This window comes from Triplophysa dalaica, chromosome 14, assembly GCF_015846415.1.
Source record: "Triplophysa dalaica isolate WHDGS20190420 chromosome 14, ASM1584641v1, whole genome shotgun sequence".
NCBI classification, from domain to species: domain Eukaryota; kingdom Metazoa; phylum Chordata; class Actinopteri; order Cypriniformes; family Nemacheilidae; genus Triplophysa; species Triplophysa dalaica.
Genome location: NC_079555.1, coordinates 12934791 through 12956226, shown reverse-complemented (window position 1 = coordinate 12956226; position 21436 = coordinate 12934791). Strand labels below are relative to the sequence as shown.

Genomic DNA, 21436 nt, shown 5'->3' with positions numbered 1-21436 from the left:
TGGTCCGGACAATCCCTTCAAAATTGGAGAAGCTTTTGACATGTTTATTGTCATAAAACCTGAAGGATATCAGGTACTGTATGTGATTAATGAACCAAAACTCTCAAGATGCCCCAAACACAGCTATGAAGTAGTCTTCACACCGACCCCTTGCTTTCCATTCATCAGGTATACGTGAACGGCAATGAGCACTACCTATTCAAGCATCGGATACCACTTGAAAAAGTGTCTGCGATAACTATTAGTGGTCATGTGATTCTGAACCTTTTTGCCTTTGTACAAGTAAGTCAAATGTTTTTAACGGTTCTGCTTATACTCAAACTTGAACGATTCTGTGTGAGAAATCAGTGTTAATCTCGTGGTGAATGAAGATCTTTGTATGTACTTTATCTCGTCTTCCTCATTAGAAGTGGAGCACATCTATATTTGCTACGCAAGTGAAGAGGGGCTTCTTGAGCTGGACGCCTTCCACCATACATTCGCAGCTCTCACTACCTATCCAAACTCCTGTGAGTGAAAGATCCTTTCTAGTGACTGCTTAGCTTGCAATGCAGAGGAAGCATTAAATAAATCTGCGGTGCATGAAAACTGTGTTTTAACCAAATGGTAGATTCTGCACTGTTGTGTCAAATCTGTGATGCCTCAGGAAATTCCAAATGCTCCTTTTCAATATGTTCAAAACCCACTACAAGGTCCCTGTTAAGATATGTCTGTGGTCTTCTTATTGTGCTTACTACAGGCCCTTCCTTATGTGGGTCCGATTTCCGGGGGACTGAAAGCAGGATTGGCTTTGTACCTGCAGGGAGTTGTTGGTAGTAAAGGTCCCGGGTACGTAATATATTTAGCAAGACTAATGTCATAAAAAGTCATCAGAAAAAGATGCTTTTCATCAATCCACATTGAATATTGAAACATTTATGATTGGAAGTGCAATACTTTTAGGCTGTAGGAATGCATTATTGAACTTGAAGAATTGAAAAAGGTTTCTCGGCATTTGGATTCAGTAGCTTTGACACACCTCAACTTCCACTCAGGTTTTTCATAAACTTCAAGACCGGGCAGTCTGAAAAGGATGATACTGCTTTCCAGTTCAACCCCCGACACAATTCAGATGTGGTCATGAACAGTTGCGAAAGTGGAGGATTGGGTGCTGAGGAATTTGGCCCTGACAACCCCTTCAAAGCGGGAGAAGCTTTTGAGATGTTTATTGTCATCAAACCTGAAGGATACCAGGTACAGTACATGCTTTGTGAAACCAAAAGCACAAGATGCCTTAATCGCAGCAAAGAAGTTTTCTTCACATCGACCCCTTGCTTTCAATCCATCAGGTACACGTTAATGGCAAGGAGTGCTACCTGTTCAATCATCGCATACCGCTGGAAAAAGTTTCAGCGTTACAAATTCAAGGAGATCTTGTCGTCAAACTTCTTGGCTTCATAAAAGTAAGTAAAAAATCTCTTTATAAAATATGCTTGTTCTGTAGTCTAAATTAATCTGTTTAGTAAATCAATAAAAATAATGTGGAGAGAAAAGATCGATATAAATAAATGTATTTTCCCCTCTGATTAGAACTGGAACAAGCTGAGCTTTTTGCGCTGGGGCCTTTCCACCATCCAGTCAGAGTTCTCACTTCCAGTCCAAAACCCTGTGAGTGACAGAACATTTAATGTAACTTCTCAGTGTACATTAACGTGCAAGTTCTTAAAGAAACAGTTGCATATAAAAACAGTTATTCATCACAAATGCTAATGTCCCACAAAAATGTCAGAAATGCGACACCTAAAGAACTCTTTTACTTCATTAATTACAAAACATGCTGCTGGGTCATGGGTAATACAGGACTGATGCCTCTTTACTTTGCCTGCTGCAGGCCCTTCCCTATGTAAGGCCGATTCCTGAGGGGCTGAAAGCAGGACTGGCCTTGTACTTTCAGGGAGTTGCTGGCACTACGGGTGACAAGTAAGCAATACTTTTACTAGCTAATTATCTGCAATCATATAAACAGTGTATGTACTCCTGGAATGTTGTTTAGGAAACAATGTATCCATCAGTATGTGCTAAGTATTAAACCCTTTGTGATCTGAAGTGAAGGTAAGATGTAAGAATGCATTGCGGGAGTCAAAAGACTAAAAACAGCCTGCTGTCATTCGGAATTAGGTGCTTGTAACCTGCCTCAACTTTCTTGCAGGTTTGGGATAAACTTCAAGACCGGGCAGTCTGACAAGGATGACTATGCTTTCCACTTCAACCCCCGATTTAACTCGAATGTGTTCATGAACACGCGCACAAATGGAGTATGGGGGGCTGAAGAATTTGGTCCGGACAATCCCTTCAAAATTGGAGAAGCTTTTGACATGTTTATTGTCATAAAACCTGAAGGATATCAGGTACTGTATGTGATTAATGAACCAAAACTCTCAAGATGCCCCAAACACAGCTATGAAGTAGTCTTCACACCGACCCCTTGCTTTCCATTCATCAGGTATACGTGAACGGCAATGAGCACTACCTATTCAAGCATCGGATACCACTTGAAAAAGTGTCTGCGATAACTATTAGTGGTCATGTGATTCTGAACCTTTTTGCCTTTGTACAAGTAAGTCAAATGTTTTTAACGGTTCTGCTTATACTCAAACTTGAACGATTCTGTGTGAGAAATCAGTGTTAATCTCGTGGTGAATGAAGATCTTTGTATGTACTTTATCTCGTCTTCCTCATTAGAAGTGGAGCACATCTATATTTGCTACGCAAGTGAAGAGGGGCTTCTTGAGCTGGACGCCTTCCACCATACATTCGCAGCTCTCACTACCTATCCAAACTCCTGTGAGTGAAAGATCCTTTCTAGTGACTGCTTAGTTTGCAATGCAGAGGAAGCATTAAATAAATCTGCGGTGCATGAAAACTGTGTTTTAACCAAATGGTAGATTCTGCACTGTTGTGTCAAATCTGTGATGCCTCAGGAAATTCCAAATGCTCCTTTTCAATATGTTCAAAACCCACTACAAGGTCCCTGTTAAGATATGTCTGTGGTCTTCTTATTGTGCTTACTACAGGCCCTTCCTTATGTGGGTCCGATTTCCGGGGGACTGAAAGCAGGATTGGCTTTGTACCTGCAGGGAGTTGTTGGTAGTAAAGGTCCCGGGTACGTAATATATTTAGCAAGACGAATGTCATAAAAAGTCATCAGAAAAAGATGCTTTTCATCAATCCACATTGAATATTGAAACATTTATGATTGGAAGTGCAATACTTTTAGGCTGTAGGAATGCATTATTGAACTTGAAGAATTGAAAAAGGTTTCTCGGCATTTGGATTCAGTAGCTTTGACACACCTCAACTTCCACTCAGGTTTTTCATAAACTTCAAGACCGGGCAGTCTGAAAAGGATGATACTGCTTTCCAGTTCAACCCCCGACACAATTCAGATGTGGTCATGAACAGTTGCGAAAGTGGAGGATTGGGTGCTGAGGAATTTGGCCCTGACAACCCCTTCAAAGCGGGAGAAGCTTTTGAGATGTTTATTGTCATCAAACCTGAAGGATACCAGGTACAGTACATGCTTTGTGAAACCAAAAGCACAAGATGCCTTAATCGCAGCAAAGAAGTTGTCTTCACATCGACCCCTTGCTTTCAATCCATCAGGTACACGTAAATGGCAAGGAGTACTACCTGTTCAATCATCGCATACCGCTGGAAAAAGTTTCAGCGTTACAAATTCAAGGAGATCTTGTCGTCAAACTTCTTGGCTTCATAAAAGTAAGTAAAAAATCTCTTTATAAAATATGCTTGTTCTGTAGTCTAAATTAATCTGTTTAGTAAATCAATAAAAATAATGTGGAGAGAAAAGATCGATATAAATAAATGTATTTTCCCCTCTGATTAGAACTGGAACAAGCTGAGCTTTTTGCGCTGGGGCCTTTCCACCATCCAGTCAGAGTTCTCACTTCCAGTCCAAAACCCTGTGAGTGACAGAACATTTAATGTAACTTCTCAGTGTACATTAACGTGCAAGTTCTTAAAGAAACAGTTGCATATAAAAACAGTTATTCAACACAAATGCTAATGTCCCACCAAAATGTCAGAAATGCGACGCCTAAAGAACTCTTTTACTTCATTAATTACAAAACATGCTGCTGGGTCATGGGTAATACAGGACTGATGCCTCTTTATTTTGCCTGCTGCAGGCCCTTCCCTATGTAAGGCCGATTCCTGAGGGGCTGAAAGCAGGACTGGCCTTGTACTTTCAGGGAGTTGCTGGCACTACGGGTGACAAGTAAGCAATACTTTCACTAGCTAATTATCTGCAATCATATAAACAGTGTATGTACTCCTGGAATGTTGTTTAGGAAACAATGTATCTATCAGTATGTGCTAAGTATTAAACCCTTTGTGATCTGAAGTAAGGTAAGATGTAAGAATGCATTGCGGGAGTCAAAAGACTAAAAACAGCCTGCTGTCATTCGGAATTAGGTGCTTGTAACCTGCCTCAACTTTCTTGCAGGTTTGGGATAAACTTCAAGACCGGGCAGTCTGACAAGGATGACTATGCTTTCCACTTCAACCCCCGATTTAACTCGAATGTGTTCATGAACACGCGCACAAATGGAGTATGGGGGGCTGAAGAATTTGGTCCGGACAATCCCTTCAAAATTGGAGAAGCTTTTGACATGTTTATTGTCATAAAACCTGAAGGATATCAGGTACTGTATGTGATTAATGAACCAAAACTCTCAAGATGCCCCAAACACAGCTATGAAGTAGTCTTCACACCGACCCCTTGCTTTCCATTCATCAGGTATACGTGAACGGCAATGAGCACTACCTATTCAAGCATCGGATACCACTTGAAAAAGTGTCTGCGATAACTATTAGTGGTCATGTGATTCTGAACCTTTTTGCCTTTGTACAAGTAAGTCAAATGTTTTTAACGGTTCTGCTTATACTCAAACTTGAACGATTCTGTGTGAGAAATCAGTGTTAATCTCGTGGTGAATGAAGATCTTTGTATGTACTTTATCTCGTCTTCCTCATTAGAAGTGGAGCACATCTATATTTGCTACGCAAGTGAAGAGGGGCTTCTTGAGCTGGACGCCTTCCACCATACATTCGCAGCTCTCACTACCTATCCAAACTCCTGTGAGTGAAAGATCCTTTCTAGTGACTGCTTAGTTTGCAATGCAGAGGAAGCATTAAATAAATCTGCGGTGCATGAAAACTGTGTTTTAACCAAATGGTAGATTCTGCACTGTTGTGTCAAATCTGTGATGCCTCAGGAAATTCCAAATGCTCCTTTTCAATATGTTCAAAACCCACTACAAGGTCCGTGTTAAGATATGTCTGTGGTCTTCTTATTGTGCTTACTACAGGCCCTTCCTTATGTGGGTCCGATTTCCGGGGGACTGAAAGCAGGATTGGCTTTGTACCTGCAGGGAGTTGTTGGTAGTAAAGGTCCCGGGTACGTAATATATTTAGCAAGACTAATGTCATAAAAAGTCATCAGAAAAAGATGCTTTTCATCAATCCACATTGAATATTGAAACATTTATGATTGGAAGTGCAATACTTTTAGGCTGTAGGAATGCATTATTGAACTTGAAGAATTGAAAAAGGTTTCTCGGCATTTGGATTCAGTAGCTTTGACACACCTCAACTTCCACTCAGGTTTTTCATAAACTTCAAGACCGGGCAGTCTGAAAAGGATGATACTGCTTTCCAGTTCAACCCCCGACACAATTCAGATGTGGTCATGAACAGTTGCGAAAGTGGAGGATTGGGTGCTGAGGAATTTGGCCCTGACAACCCCTTCAAAGCGGGAGAAGCTTTTGAGATGTTTATTGTCATCAAACCTGAAGGATACCAGGTACAGTACATGCTTTGTGAAACCAAAAGCACAAGATGCCTTAATCGCAGCAAAGAAGTTGTCTTCACATCGACCCCTTGCTTTCAATCCATCAGGTACACGTAAATGGCAAGGAGTGCTACCTGTTCAATCATCGCATACCGCTGGAAAAAGTTTCAGCGTTACAAATTCAAGGAGATCTTGTCGTCAAACTTCTTGGCTTCATAAAAGTAAGTAAAACATTTCTTTAGATGAAATACTTCCGTAATTCTGTAGTGTAAATTATTATGTGTAGTTAATCAATCAAAATGATGTGGAGAGTAAAGATCATTCTAAATAAATTTATTTTTCCCTCTGATTAGAACTGGAACCGGCTGAGCTTTTTGCGCTGGGGCCTTTCCACCATCCAGTCAGAGTTCTCACTTCCAGTCCAAAACCCTGTGAGTGACAGAACATTTACTGTAACTTCTCAGTGTACATTAACGTGCAAGAACTTAAAGAAACAATTGCAGCTAAATACAGTTATTCAACACAAAAAGCTAATGTCCCACCAAAATGTCAGAAATGCGACGCCTAAAGAACTCTTTTACTTCATTAAATACAAAACATGCTGCAGGGTCATGGGTAATACAGGACTGATGCCTCTTTATTTTGCCTGCTGCAGTCCCTTCCCTATGTAAGGCCGATTCCTGAGGGGCTGAAAGCAGGACTGGCCTTGTACTTTCAGGGAGTTGCTGGCACTACGGGTGACAGGTAAGCAATACTTTCACTAGCTAATTATCTGCAATCATATAAACAGTGTATGTACTCCTGGAATGTTGTTTAGGAAACAATGTATCCATCAGTATGTGCTAAGTATTAAAGCCTTTGTGATCTGAAGTGAGGTTAGATGTAAGAATGCATTGTGGGATTCAAAAGACTAAAACAGCCTGCTGTCATTCGGAATCAGGTGCTTGTAACCTGCCTCAACTTTCTTACAGGTTTGAGATAAACTTCAAGACTGGGCTGTCTGACAAGGATGACCATGCTTTCCACTTCAATCCCCAATACAACTCGAATGTGTTCATGAACACGCGCACAAATGGAGTATGGGGGGCTGAAGAATTTGGTCCGGACAATCCCTTCAAAATTGGAGAAGCTTTTGACATGTTTATTGTCATAAAACCTGAAGGATATCAGGTACTGTATGTGATTAATGAACCAAAACTCTCAAGATGCCCCAATCACAGCTATGAAGTAGTCTTCACACCGACCCCTTGCTTTCCATTCCTCAGGTATACGTGAACGGCAATGAGCACTACCTATTCAAGCACCGGATACCACTGGAAAAAGTGTCTGCGATAACTATTGTCGGACATGTGATTCTGAACCTTTTTGCCTTTGTTCAAGTGAGTCAAATGTTTTTTTACAGTTCTGTTAATGCTCAAACATAAATAATATTGTTTTTGAAGCCAATAGAAATCATATGGTGACTAAACTTTGTTTATGTACCTTATCTCTCCTTTTTAGAAGTGGAGCACATCTTCATTTGCTACCCAACTGAGCAGCTCCCTGCGTTGGTCGTCTTCCACATCACAGTTGCAACTCTCATTTCCAGTCCAAAATCCTGTGAGTCAAAGATCCAGTAAATGCTCAATATGCAATGTGGAGGAAATATTTTATAAATATAAATAACATTGTATAAGGTAGAGCCAAAATTGTGATGACAGTGGACATTTCTGATTTTAAGTGAGTTAAAAACTGGCTGCAAGGTCCTGGGTAAGTAGGTCTGATGCCTTCTTATTGTGCTTACTACAGGCCCTTCCATATGTGGGTCCGATTTCCGGGGGACTGAAAGCAGGTGTGGCCTTGTACTTGCAGGGAGTTGTTGGTAGTAAAGGTCCCGGGTAAGTAATGCAATTCATAAAGAAAACTAGAATGTAGACACTATCAATAAACAGTAAATATTAAACCACATTTGATTTCGAGCATTATTGTATGCTGTACTTTCAAGTGTAGAAGGTTTATGCTGTAGGAACTCATCGTGAAAGGTCTTTTACATTTAATTGCTGTGACACATCTCAACTTCCACAAAGGTTTTCAGTTACCTTCAAGACTGGGCAATCTGACAAGGATGACACTGCTTTTCACTTCAATGTCCGATACAACTCGAATGTGGCCATGAACAGTTGCAAAAACGCAAAATGGGAGGCTGAGGAATTTGCTGCTGACAACCCCTTCAAAATGGGAGAAGCATTTGAGATGTGTATTGTCATCAAAATTGAAGGATTTCAGGTATGTGCTTTGACACACAAAACATTTTAAGATAGACACAATGTTTTCTTCATATAGTCCATTTGGCTTTGATTTATCAGGTATATGTGAACAGCAACGAGATTTACCTTTTCAAGCACCGCATACCACTGGAGAAAATTTCAGTGTTGAATATTTCAGGAGATGTCGTCATGAATCTTTGTGACTTAATTCAAGTAAGTCATTTTTCATTTAATTTCATGAGACATGTTATTATAAATTGTGAAAAAGACCTTTCTCAATACTTTCTCAAGACTTTTCTTAAGACACCCTTTCTTTTACCTCAGGACTGGAGCACATCTTCACTGGGCAGGAAATTCTTCAGTCTGGGCAGCTCGCAGTTTGAAATCCGCAGCTTCCAGTCAGACCTCTTACTTCCAGTCCAAAATCCTGTGAGTGACTTATATTCTGCAGTTCCCTCTCAATGCACATTAAAATGCAAGTAACGAAAAATGTGGTGCCTGAAAAAGGTTTAATCAATAGTGTGTAAACATGTAAACATGACATTTTTTTCAATCCTGCCACAACATTGTGGTAGACATGATGGGACTGATGCCTACTTTGTTGCTTTTATTACAGAAAATTCCCTATATTGGCCCAATTTCTGGGGGAGTGAAACCAGGCATGTCCTTCTTCTTGCAGGGTGTTGTTGCTAGTAATGCCAAGATGTAAGTACAGACACAAAAGCACCATGGATGAATCAGAGGTTAATGTTCCTGTTCATGTATTTCTAAAATGTTTGACTACTTTGGCTGTTCTTTTATTTGTTTTGAGATAACATAAAAAGGAAGGGATCAGTTAAACAGTGAGATCTTTTTCAGTTTTAGTTTTTTTGCCCCCGAAACATAGAAATCTAGGATATTTATGAGCCTGTTTTCCCCTTTAAAATAAGTTGCTTCTGTGTCTGGAAGTCCTGGTGTTTGGTCCTCTAAAGCGCTAGCAAGAGGGCAACAGTTCAAAATGTTTGTGTTCAGGGTGTGAGTCAATGATGATTTTTCTTTACCCTGTTTTTCACTCTGGAATCGTACAAGTCCTGAAGTTTGGGCAGAGGAGCACCAATAATCTTCACAGCACTACAAACTTTCCTTTGTAGTCTTCGTAGGTCTGATTTGGTGGCCGAGCCTTACCAAACAGTTATTGAAGTGCACAGAACAGATTCCATGACCACTGAGTTGAACTGGGTCAGTAGCTCCAGTGGTAGATTGAACTTCCTCAATTGACGGAGGAAGTTTAACCTTTGCTGGGCCTTCTTTACAATGGAGTCTATGTGGGACTCCCACTTCAGGTGCTGAGAGATGGTGGAGCCCAGGAACCTAGTTGACTCCATAGTATCCACAGTGCTGTCCAGGATGGTGAGGGGAAAAGTGATGGAGGTTTCCTTCTGAAATCCACTATCATCTCCACCGTCTTACAGCTCTATGTTGTTTTCACTGCACCAGGCAGCCAGCTGAGCAACCTCCTTTCTGTAAGCAGATTCATCACCGACTTGAATAAGGCCATTGACTGTGGTGTCATCTGCAAACTTCAACAGTTTGACAGAATGGTCTGTAGAGGTGCATTTGTTTGCTTAGAGTGAAAATAGCAGTGGAGAAAGAACACATCCTTGAGGAGCTCTGGTGCTGATGGTACATTTAAATTTCCCCAACCTCACTAGCTGCTGCCTGTTCGACAGGAAGTTAATAATCCACTGACAGGTAGAGGTTGGCACAGAGAGCTGGGTAAACTTGGTCAGAAGGAGGTCCGGGATTATGGTGTTGAAGGCCGAGCTGTAGTCTACAAACTGGATCCTGACGTAAATTCCTGGTCACCAATGACACCAATAAATGACACCAATATCTCCTATATATCCAAAGATCAAGGGAAATTGAATCATTCACGTCATAAGCCCTTCACCCAAAATTTTATCATGAATTCCCCCCCCCCCCAAGTTGTTCCCGACCTGTATAAATGTCTTTGTTGTGCTGAACCGAAAGAAGGATATTTGGAAAAATGTTGTTAACTGACACTTCTGGGACATCATTGACTACCAAAGCAGAAAAAATAAAATGGTAGTCAAAGGTGCCCCAGACCTGTTTGCTTTTCTAAATTATTCTAAATATCTAAATTTGTGTTCAACATTACAGTTTTTTTCCTAATATAGTCGTCAATGATGTACCAGAAATGTCAGTTGCCAACATTTTACCAAATGTCTTATTATTATGGTAATTTTGACATGACGTGAACTTTGTAACCAATTTCTTCTTTATAATGCTTTTTAATGAACACAACAAATTCTGTTGTGGTTTGATCAAGCATGAAATTGTCCTGTCTTCATTATTGAGTGTGGCAGAATATCCATATATGTAATATTGAAAAAAAAAGGCTGGGATATTTAAGGCAAGACAAATTTTAGGTGAATTCAGAATAAAGTATGAATTACAATTGTATCTGCTCCGTGAAATATATTTTAATTGATTTTAATTTACTAATCTTAATACCACAACTTCGTTTAGGATTGTAATAAACTTCCTGACTGGGCCATCTGAGAATAACGACATTGCTTTCCACTTCAACCCGCGATTGGACCTTAAGGTTGCCATGAACACCCGTAAGAATGGAAAATGGCAAAATGAGGAACAAGGCTCAATCAGTTGCTTTAAAAAGGGACAAGCTTTTGAGTTGCTCATTTTCTTCACGCCCCATGGATACAAGGTGTGTTGAATACGTCCATGCATGCACTATAAATTTACACACGTTTACGGAAAAAATCTTGCTAAATAATTGCTTAATAGTTACAAAGCTTTATTAAGGATTATTAGCATTTTTCTGCAAAAGTGTTTGTGTGAGTTTAAAACTGTTAATCTGGCTTCGTTTGGCAGGTGCATGTAAACGGCCAAGAACTCTACATGTTTAAGGAACGCATAACTTTGGACAAAGTAGCTGCGCTTGCTATCTCTGGGGATGTCTCTGTTGGCATCTTCGGTTTTATGATGGTGGGTTACACAGAAATATGCTAAATTTGTGCATTTTTTTTACAGTTTTGCATCACCTCTCTTCTTTGTAGCTCAATCCACAGGCTTAATTTTAAAACCTTTCTTTGTTGTTTTACAGGAAAAGGCAGGCATTAGTGTTTCTCCTCCCACTTTTCATTACACTCACGGGGATATGGGAGGTGCTTGTATTCGTCCTTCCGGTCATCACCGTGGTCATCACCATGGTCATGACCGTGGTCAACACCATGGTCATGAACGTGGTCAACACCATGGTCATGAACGTGGTCATCACACTCAACGGGGTCCTCCATCTCATGCTCAAAAACACTGTCAAAGAAAGTGACGAGTTTTGAAAAACATGTGAAAATCATGCATGTCTTCATCCTATCATTTACACATTAAGCATGTCAGTGGGCTCAGCCATAACATTAAAGTTACTTGTTTTATGGAAATGACATGCAAATCAAATAAAACTTTACAGCTTGGTTCGTGTTAATAGTTTTGCTTCACAATACAAACACTGCCCCTATATCCATACATTGTTTATTAACGAAATTGTAAGAATCTATGAACGTCTATAATTCTTAGATTTGTAAAATACTTTTGATAATGAAATCTCATGACAACTGATATGACTAAAGAAACTTCATGAGAGATCAAGCAAACACTCCTACAGCTGAATCCTGAGATTCACAAAAAAATAAGATTAACAAAGAAGCTTCTAGACTTTAGAGACGCACAACCTATTTCAATCCATCTAAAAAAGAAAACGTATTTACAGTAATGGCCACAAGGTGGAACTCTTTCTACAGGTTCTTCAGTGAAGTCAGTGAACCCCGATTACTGTATGTCTGAAATTATAGTGATGAACTGAATAAAGAGAATATTTTGTTATTACTACAATGTGAATAACTTCATTACCAAAAAACATAAAATAAGGACAAAAAAATTAAGAAAAACAAGTCACTAGGAAAAAACGTCATTCCAGCAGAGCAGAATTGTAGTCGAACACTACAACCAACAGATCGTTCAAAAAAAAAATGCTGTCATGTTTGAAAGCATTCTTCCAAATATCTTCCTCTGTGTTCATCAGAACAAAGAAATTCATTCAGATTTTGGACAACTGAGGATGAGTAAATGAATCAATGTTCAAGCACATTTAAAAACCACTGAGGCGGACCAAAGTGCTTTATAAGCAGATAAAATGACTAATGCAACAGTATGCCAGTACATTTAGCAACATCATCAAAAATAAGATAAGAATAATCAATTAAGGAACGTTAAAACCAAGAGAAAATGGGTGTGTTTTGAGTCTGGGATTAAAAATGGAGACGGTAGGCTATTCCAGAGTTTCGGGCCAATAGCTGCAATGGTGCGATCACCTAAATTTTTAAGTCTTGATCTGGGAACCATGAGTAACCCAAGCTCACAAGATCTCAAGGTTCCGGGGGGAGTGTATGGGAGCAGGAGATCCGTTAAATATTGAGGAACTGGGTTATTAAGAGCTTTATAAACAAACAGTAAAAATTTTAATTCAACCCTGTATTTGATAGGTGCAGTGCAGTGAGCGTGTAATGGGTGTGACATGAGTGGCTTACGCTCTCCTGTAAGAAGTTTGGCCACAGAATTCTGTACTAGCTGAAGACGAGATAAAGGACTGAGAGACACCAACATAAAGTGATTTGCAATAGCCCAGGCGAGTGGACACAAATGCATGAATGGCCGTTTCAAATGTGTTCATGGATAAAAAGCTAAAGAGGACAAAATTTAAGGACAAATGAGTTTGCTTAAAACATGGAAATCAGTCGTATGAACATTTCGTTCCAAATTTGTCAAAAAGTGTTTGTTTCTGGACAGTAGTAGGGTTATTAGCTGAATTTGTAAAATAGTTCCAGTTTGACATATGTGGACAGTGGAATGTCTCAGGAAATATCTAACACAAATGAATATTCACAAATAATAAAACGACCAACACAAATTGTTTTACCTGCATTTTCACCACGCAGAAGAAAATAGGATGTTAGCTTTGTCATTTACAATAAGATACAAGTAAATACAGATAAGGTATGTAGAGTAACCCTGCAACAACAACTGTAAATAATTTCCATATGCATTTATACACTGCTGTATTATTTATCATATTTCAACCATTTTAACTGATGCTTCCAAGAGCTTCTTGTGATTTTACCAAAACCTAACCCGTGTTAATCGGTTCATTTGCTTGACCTTGATGACTTAAAGAGCAGGGTGTCAGGAACGGTGGACAGAATCCAAGCGCAGGCAAGTGAAGGGTTAACAAAAAGACATTACTATAAAACAAGAAAACAAACACCCTCGATGGGGAAAAGCATGATAAATACAAGACATCGAACCAAAAACTATCTACAAGGAGGATAATACAAACACGATGAATAATCCCAAATAATAAATCCAACACGAAAAAGGGTAAATCCATAGAAACACGTGATCCACAATGACACAATCGGGAAGCACAGAGGAATATAACATTAGAAATGAACCGGCAAAGACTGGGGAAGAACAGGAATATACAGTATAAAGGGGATAACTGATGAGGGCTAATAATACAGGGACGGTGAAGGACAGGTGACAAGACTTAACATGAATGGAGACTGGCGGGAAGATGAATGGACAGGTGAGGGAGATGAAACTGGGATGATATAGGAGAAACAAGGGGGCGGAGCTAAACGAGAGACAGGAGGACACGCGGCGACATGTCAAAACAAACCGCCACGTGTCTCCACACAAGACAAAACACACACACAAGACATGGTACTGTCACAAGCCTGTCCATAATGCACGAAAACTTAGAATAGGAAGGACAGGATCCTGACACAGGGAGGAAGTAAAGCCATGAACCATGTTCAGGGATTCTGCTGATAGAGATGTAGCATGAAGGTGTACAAATAGTGAAACAACACAGTACTTTCATTGAGCAGGCTCTAGGCAAAGCACCGCCTAGCCTGCCCACTCGACAAGTACAGTAGACGTGATGTGTGTTTGAAGATGATGTAACTACATTGCAGTAAATTCTGGGTTCTTCTGTGTCGCTGCAAACTTTTTTACCTCATAAACTAGACCGAAGCGATATCAGTCCGCCTGCTTGGAGGCTGTAAATTGTGTTTAAAAGTGCAGGCCTGCCCAAGCCATTTCACAGATTAGTCACTCCTAGGTGCTTGATTTACAGAGCTCTGTGATGCCGAGTATGGTACATGCACCCTGTGAATGTAAATGAGCTTCCAGCAACCTGTTGGTTTATCCTCTTCTTTTACATTGTTCTTACACAGCACTTCAAACAAATCATAATGAACGTTTTTTGTCAGCTTTCATGGCAACATAATAATACAGTTATTCCATTATTACATCCTTAAGAGTCAATGGATTGTGTTTAAGTCTATTGGGATGAGTCTTTGAGAAGTGAAACTGCCCACTGTAACTAACAAAGCCTTTTGGGATTTGTATGTTTTCTTGGTTTCGCAGGTGTTAAATCACAGTGACTCAAACACATTGAATTCCACATGCCAGAACTACTAAGGAACAGGCTTTGGACTGTCATCGATGATTAAGGACGTAATGCACGATATATTGTAAAGAACAAAGTCAGTAATGTATTTTCATAGCAGTAGTAAATAAAAAAATACTGTTACAAAAACATATTACAAAGTTGAGTCACAGCTGTATGTGTAAAGAAATGTGTAGGCCCTCCTTCCTCAGTCTGTCCTTAAATGGTTTCTGTATCCTGGAGTATAAAGTAATATCTCAAAGCAAACACTGGCTGGTCAAAGTGCAAGGTTTGATATTTGACCTATTGTGAAGTCTATGCAGGGGTTTCAATTCGAGTTGAATTGACTCTCCCTCTGTAGTTCTGTGACCATGTTTGGGTCAGTCTCAACAGGCTGGCCCAATTTCAGTGCTATTTCCTGTCCCCCGCCCCCTAAACTATTCTCTGTGCTCCCATAACCAAACATTCTCCCTCTAAGTCTTATCACAAACACTATTGTAAAGATTAATGATTTAGTAGCATAGTCTGACAATAATGTTGGTGCTTGCTAGTTTAAGTAGTTATTTTGAGTCAGTTAAATATCAATTTTATCACAATCACAATCACTGAACGTGTGTGTGTGTTTGTACCCACTTAACTATATTTTTGGGGAGCAAAACCTCCATTTGGGGATGTCGTCATTTGTAAAAATACTATAATCATGCAATTTGTGTTTTAAGAAAGTTAGGCACAGCTTTCTAGCTTTATCTTAAAAAAACAATAGAAGTCTATTTAAAGTCCTCCTTAGACAAGGAAAGATGTACTTGTATAAGACAGAAATAGAAATTAAATCACACATATTTTACCCTAAAAGCTATATGTTTATGTTTAAAAAGTGTATATTTTTTTGTTTTCATAGAAAAGGCGTATAGTTTCGCTAGACAACACCCTTATTCATCGGCTTGTGTCGTGTAGAGCCTTTTAAAGCTTTGGTGAAACTGAAATGGACCACAGCCCTCCGTTGAAGTCCATTATATGGATAAGAACCCGGGAAAGCTTTCCTCAGAAGCCACAATTTGTTTTTCGACAGAACACATAAACACGCGGACATGAATTATGTATGGTGAATGAATTATCATGAAATTGTAATTGTAAAGTGAACGATTGCTTTAAACAGCAGAAATTAAAGTTTTGTAAATTGCCTGCAAGTAATTTCATATCAAACCATCTTTACAGATTTTTTTCTGTTCATGGTTTACAGAATTAGGCATCATGAGGTAGCATGTAAGGACATATAGCCCTCTTAGAAAGACGAGTTCTCGCTTGAGTGACAAAGAAAAAGATTTTGTTGCAGCAAGTCTGATATCATGTGAATCTGTGACACACCAAAGTGTTGGGAAGGAACTGGAACTTCTGATGAATCGTATTGACAATTCTGCGTTATGTATTTAACAGTCCTGGGAATTATTCTTCTAAAATGACAGCTCCCATAAACTATCAGTGTGCTCTCTTTGTCCCTTTCGACAAACTGCAATCCTTCTCAGTAGAACAGTAGACGGTTAATCTCTTTAACCAAGGTTTTGACAAATTTCAGCACATTGTATTTTTTATGGCCAGGAACTATTCAGATGTGAAGTGGACTTCAATTCTTTATCATTGAAGCAACCAACCTATATACATAGGCCTATATATATATATATATACAGACAGACAGACAGACAGAGACAGGTAGATAGATTTATATCAATAGTCAAGGCCTATGTATCAAGTCTGGAAATAAACTATATTTTGGTCTTTTGCCATTAAAACAGTTTTAGGGTCAAATTGAATAAATGTGTTTACCTTGTGAAATGATGTCTACTGCATATTAGTGCATAAATGTTCCCTCTCACCAATGCTGCACATTTACACTTTTATTACATGTTTCCAAAATTTGCTTCAGGGAAGATGTATTAATCTTTGTGCAAAACATTTACTTCATAACCTAAATTCTATGCCCTTAGTAAACTTTACAAAATGTTGGACAGGGGTTGGTGGTGTGTGTGGGAGGGGAGTTACTGTGAACAGAAAAATGAAAGATGAGGTAAAATATTTTTATACAGGTGGCAATGGAGGAGAAAATCAATTCTTTGGGCTCCAGGAAAGCGAGATACAGCCCATTAGGAGACCTCTTATGAAACTCAGCATTTTACCCTGCATAGCTTGAAGTTAAATGCTTTAGTGCACCATTAAGTTATGGCTCTAACTATTAGCCTGCTTTCTCATGCTGTCAGACCAGTCCAAGAAGACAATCATCAAGCCTACATCTTGAACTGACGTTATTGTTAATACGGTTATTGTCACAGATGAAAAGATGAACATTCCTAATCCTCAAAACAACCTTAATAGGAAATGAATAACAAGGGTTTGTTTACCAAGTCATATTTAAGCACCTTTCGGACTAGTTTTGAAACAGCATGTGTAATAAGGCTGTGTCTTACATTTTAGGGAAAATGTTTGATGACAACATATTTGGATGCTGAGTATAAATACACCTCAGATCAAATGAGTTTTCTCTATATTTTCATTCTTCATTTGAGTCCTGTCTGAAATAACTTTATCAATTCAATGTTGATAAATGCAATAATTTGGTTATCAATAGCTTACTAATCATTGTTTAAGCAAGCATATTCATGTAACCAGGGACAGGACTGCATGTGTATTTAAACATAAATTAGCGTGCATAAAAATGGGTTTATTTCCTAGCATACTTACTTTTGATTGGTTAATTGCCTCAAATGGTCAAATATTTTTGTATATGACTATTAAGAAACAGCAGGTTCATGTCTAGCTTGCTTATGTCTCCTGTACCATCTACCTGATATCAACTGATATCAATATCTCATGTCCATTTACTTATTTGTGAGTCTTTGGTGAACAGCCTTGCAAAAAGTTGGATAATATCAGCCTGCATTATGTCAAAATAGAGCCTTTTTAATCTAAACACAATCACTCTGGCGTTTATTTTGTTGTAATGATGAATTACTATATTAGCTGGTAAAATAAATAAAGTTTGCAATATTATTAGTCATTATCAGTGCTAAACCAGAACTGTAATACAGTACACCAAACTTTTGAAAGTCTATTGAATGAATATACTGATGGAATCCAAGGTGCAATGTAAGTAACTTTATAGTGTAAATATATACAGTATAACTACAGCACGTCATGAATTTTCAGGACATAAATCTGATTCAATCATATAATTCTGCATATTTTTTTGGCTTGCATATTTTGAAGACAAAGATGAGGACTGAGAGAGATAAGCAGGTAAGCAGAAAAATGGCCTTGCCTGCATGAGTGAGTGAAATGACTAAAAAGGTGTTGGGATCAATATTGTCAGTATTTCACAAATACGATGCAACACGAGAGGAGGAGAGTACAGAACCAAAAGATGGATGAATCGTGCAAAAATATCAATACATTTGTGATCTTTCAGCACTAGTATTATAATGAAAGTTGCTGAGGTGATGATGAATAAAGAAGAAGCACATGATAAAAAGCACAAATGGTTGTCTCTTCTGTCTCTGAAATAGCTATAAGCTCAAATTGCATAGCATGCAATGAAATTGACAGCCAGACCACAGCAAATAGACTTCCATCCTGTTGGTTGTTACTTTATGCATGAATTCAGCAGTCATTACCGGGTTCCTGTTATACAGTAGATTACCTCTGTAATTATCTTGAGAAAAGAATTGAGAAAATGAATGGACATGTATCATTATATAAAAGAGTAATAGTCCTTTTTGCACAATTAAGTATTATGATGGTGTTTGTCTAAGGGTTTGTCACCCTGTAGACAACGATTGTACATCATTTTAACCATTTCAGCATGAAAAAGAACGGGTAATATCGTTACATATTTTGACCTATTGTAGTGTTGACTGCATTCATCAAGCTTAACCATTCCACCTTGTTATTATTAGATTTTAAGTACCTATTCAATACTATATACAACCCTGTTACCCATTCAGGCATTATTTATGTATATATTTGTTAAGAAAAGAGGTTTCATAAAATGTGGAGAAAGTCCAACATAAATGTATGAATAAACTCTCAATGCTAAAAATTCTAAATATTCCAGGAAAAACAAATAATCATGCAGCATTTGATTATTAGAAAGTAGAAGTTCACATGCAAGAGACACAAGGCTAAACAGAAAAAATCTGGTAAAGGGAATTAAAATGGTTTCATCTGTTTCACAAGCATTACAGAAAGATTTTTTCTCTACATACATGATGAAAAATACAGTCGAAACAGGTGCAGCTGGTTTCCATGACATTTTTATCAACTCTCTCTCTGCCAAATCCAAGCTCCACACAGCTGGTCTCTTGGATTTATATGTGGACACATGAACATAAACACATACTTGCACACACACATATTGAAAGTACACAGAGCAGTTGTATCCATTTCACATCTGCAAGACTTGTCACAAACAAAAAAAAGGAACATTTATAACATAACTGTTGAAAATTAACAATTGCAAGAAACTGTTTTCGGGAGTTTCAACATCATGATTCATGCCCATGCTCACTATTTATATATAAAACAGTACTGTTTTGTAAACCAACATTTTTGTTAAGTACATTTCCATTTTTTTCTATTTTCCAAACACCATTACCTAAGTTTAAAATATGTATTAATTGTATTATATATTTATATTTTGATATGTTTATGGATATCATTTTATTTTATTATAGTTTTTTGTTTTTTATACCATAGTCAGTTTGAATACTTGATTCGGATTGACTGGAAGTTGTGCATTTAACCTATTTAATGCAGTGGTTATCAAACCTTTTATAAAATGAGTTGTTCCAAGTTTCACCTAATGACCTAATGACACATGTTAACAACAGCTTTAAACAGAGGTTCAAGTTCAGAAATACATGAGAAACTTAATTTACACACAGCTCATCGTAAAATATAGGGGCGGTTTCCCGAACATGGATATCTTAAAGCTTTCCTGTAGCTCAGTGGTAAGAGCAAGGTTGTGGGTTCGAACCCAGGGGATTGCAAATACCTATGTAAAATGTATAGGATAAAGCAATGTAAGTCGCTTTGGATAAAAGCGTCTGCCATGTGCCCAAATGTAAACCAGGACTAGGCCTTATAGTCAAATTAATAGTCATCAAAAAAATTATTGGTGTGCATCGAGATATAGACTGATATATTTTAAGATATGTCAGTGTAAATTGTTTTCGATCAAGACACCTCTAACATTTCAGTTAATCTGGAACTAGTCTTAAACCGTGTCCGGAAAACTGCCCATAGAGAGAAAGAATCACAAACCATGTCTAGTCCTTCTCTCTGTTTGAGCTGCCTATCACACGCCGTCATCGACCAATGAAAAGCAAACAATAAATCATACAACTGTATTAAAATTGCACATAGGCTATGAAATGTATCCCGTATTTAATGATCCCGTATAATATTTGAAATTGTATTTAAAAAAAGAAATAAATATAAAGATGTCACGGTTCTGCCTATCTTGTTTGGCTTATTCTTGGTCTTGGGACAGAACCAGTGCAGAATTCCCTGTTTCATGTGGGGAGAGAGATTTTGGACCTTTTGGGCTTCCATACTCTCCCCGAGTCTCGTCTGTGTTTCCCGCCATTTCGTGTCATTAGCTTCCCCTTAGTGTTTCATCTGTTTCACCTGTCCCCTATTAATTATCCTGTCATTGTCTCCCTATAAAGACTCCTCATGTTTCTTTGTCTCGTTGCTCGTGCATTGAATGTTTTATGCTGAAGGTGATTACGTGTTCTTGTACGTTGAACGCTGTACATGTTCTTGTTCTCGTCGCTATGCCAAGTTGTCCTTGTTCCTGTTTCCTGTATTCCCTTGTCAAAGTAAGTGTAGTTTAGTGTTTGTATCCAGTGTTTGTTTTCTTAGTTTAGTTGGTTAGTGTCCTTGTCTTTATTTATATATATATTATCCTGTCTTGTTTTCCCCCTCGTGGGTTTTGTTTTACCTGTTTTGTTAGTCTTGTTATTTGTTAAATAAATCTGTTAACCCCTTCACCTCCTTGTTTGTTCCTGCCTCTGCCTGCACTTGGGTTCCCACGCCATGTCTCACATGAGAGTTCATAACAGAATGCACGAGCCAGATCCGAACCCAGCAGGCAGCATGGACGGTAAGGGGTCAGTTCCACGGTCGCTTCAGGCCCACTTAATGCTTGGACTCCGCCAGGGGAGTGTCGGTGACCGGGAGTTCGCCAAGCTATTCTCGACGGCGGCGGTGATGACCGAGTTTGGAGAGGAAGAGTTGAAAACAATTTTCAACTGCTGCCTCACTCGGCCCCTCACGCCGTCAGAGAAGAGGCTGCTGGCTCCCCTGGGGTTTGCGGACATGGTCAGGTTCGTGAGCAACCGGAGTGATCCCGGAGGCGAGGTTCCACTTGGGACTTCCACCTCGCGGTCGAGCGCTCCGAAGGATCTCGTCCTGGCCACCGCAGCCCTGGGGGACTCCGTACCCGCTGGCTTGAGCTCCATGGTCGCCGATTCCTCTGGTGGGGCCCAAGATGAACGGGGGAGGAGAGACTCGGGGACGCTGCCAGTAGACTCCTCTGTCCCAGAAAACCCTCTGTCCTCCTCGGGCCCAGCCAAGGGTCCGATTTTCCGGAGGAGGAGCCAGGGTGGAGGAGCGTCCAGTCTGGTGCAGCAACCGATCCCGAGTCCGGAGCTACCCAGTCCGGAGCTACCCAGTCCGGAGCTACCCAGTCCGGAGCTACCCAGTCCGGAGCTACCCAGTCCGGAGCTACCCAGTCCGGAGCTACCCAGTCCGGAGCTACCC

At 39.3% G+C, this 21436-nt stretch overlaps 1 protein-coding gene across 1 annotated transcript; it reads left to right on the top strand.

Annotated features, from left to right (window-relative positions):
- The first annotated feature begins 3 nt into the window (after nucleotides 1-3).
- Nucleotides 4-11588, top strand: LOC130435700 (uncharacterized). Its single transcript, XM_056766479.1, has 35 exons — nucleotides 4-73; nucleotides 169-282; nucleotides 408-509; nucleotides 740-828; nucleotides 1035-1233; nucleotides 1329-1442; nucleotides 1570-1647; nucleotides 1871-1959; nucleotides 2189-2387; nucleotides 2483-2596; nucleotides 2722-2823; nucleotides 3054-3142; nucleotides 3349-3547; nucleotides 3643-3756; nucleotides 3884-3961; nucleotides 4185-4273; nucleotides 4502-4700; nucleotides 4796-4909; nucleotides 5035-5136; nucleotides 5367-5455; nucleotides 5662-5860; nucleotides 5956-6069; nucleotides 6202-6279; nucleotides 6504-6592; nucleotides 6820-7018; nucleotides 7114-7227; nucleotides 7349-7447; nucleotides 7637-7725; nucleotides 7915-8113; nucleotides 8194-8307; nucleotides 8419-8523; nucleotides 8711-8799; nucleotides 10624-10822; nucleotides 10990-11103; nucleotides 11222-11588. Exons 1-35 carry the CDS (start codon nucleotides 41-43, stop codon nucleotides 11444-11446), a joined length of 4332 nt encoding a protein of 1443 aa, XP_056622457.1. The 5' UTR covers nucleotides 4-40; the 3' UTR covers nucleotides 11447-11588.
- The last annotated feature ends 9848 nt before the right edge of the window (nucleotides 11589-21436 follow it).

Coding starts and splice junctions, on each gene's coding strand:
- LOC130435700 (XM_056766479.1), top strand. CDS start 41: ATGTTTATTGTCATAAAACCTGAAGGATATCAG. Junction 2,824..3,053: donor CACTACCTATCCAAACTCCT/GTGAGTGAAAGA, acceptor TGCTTACTACAG/GCCCTTCCTTATGTGGGTCC. Junction 5,456..5,661: donor GTTGGTAGTAAAGGTCCCGG/GTACGTAATATA, acceptor ACTTCCACTCAG/GTTTTTCATAAACTTCAAGA.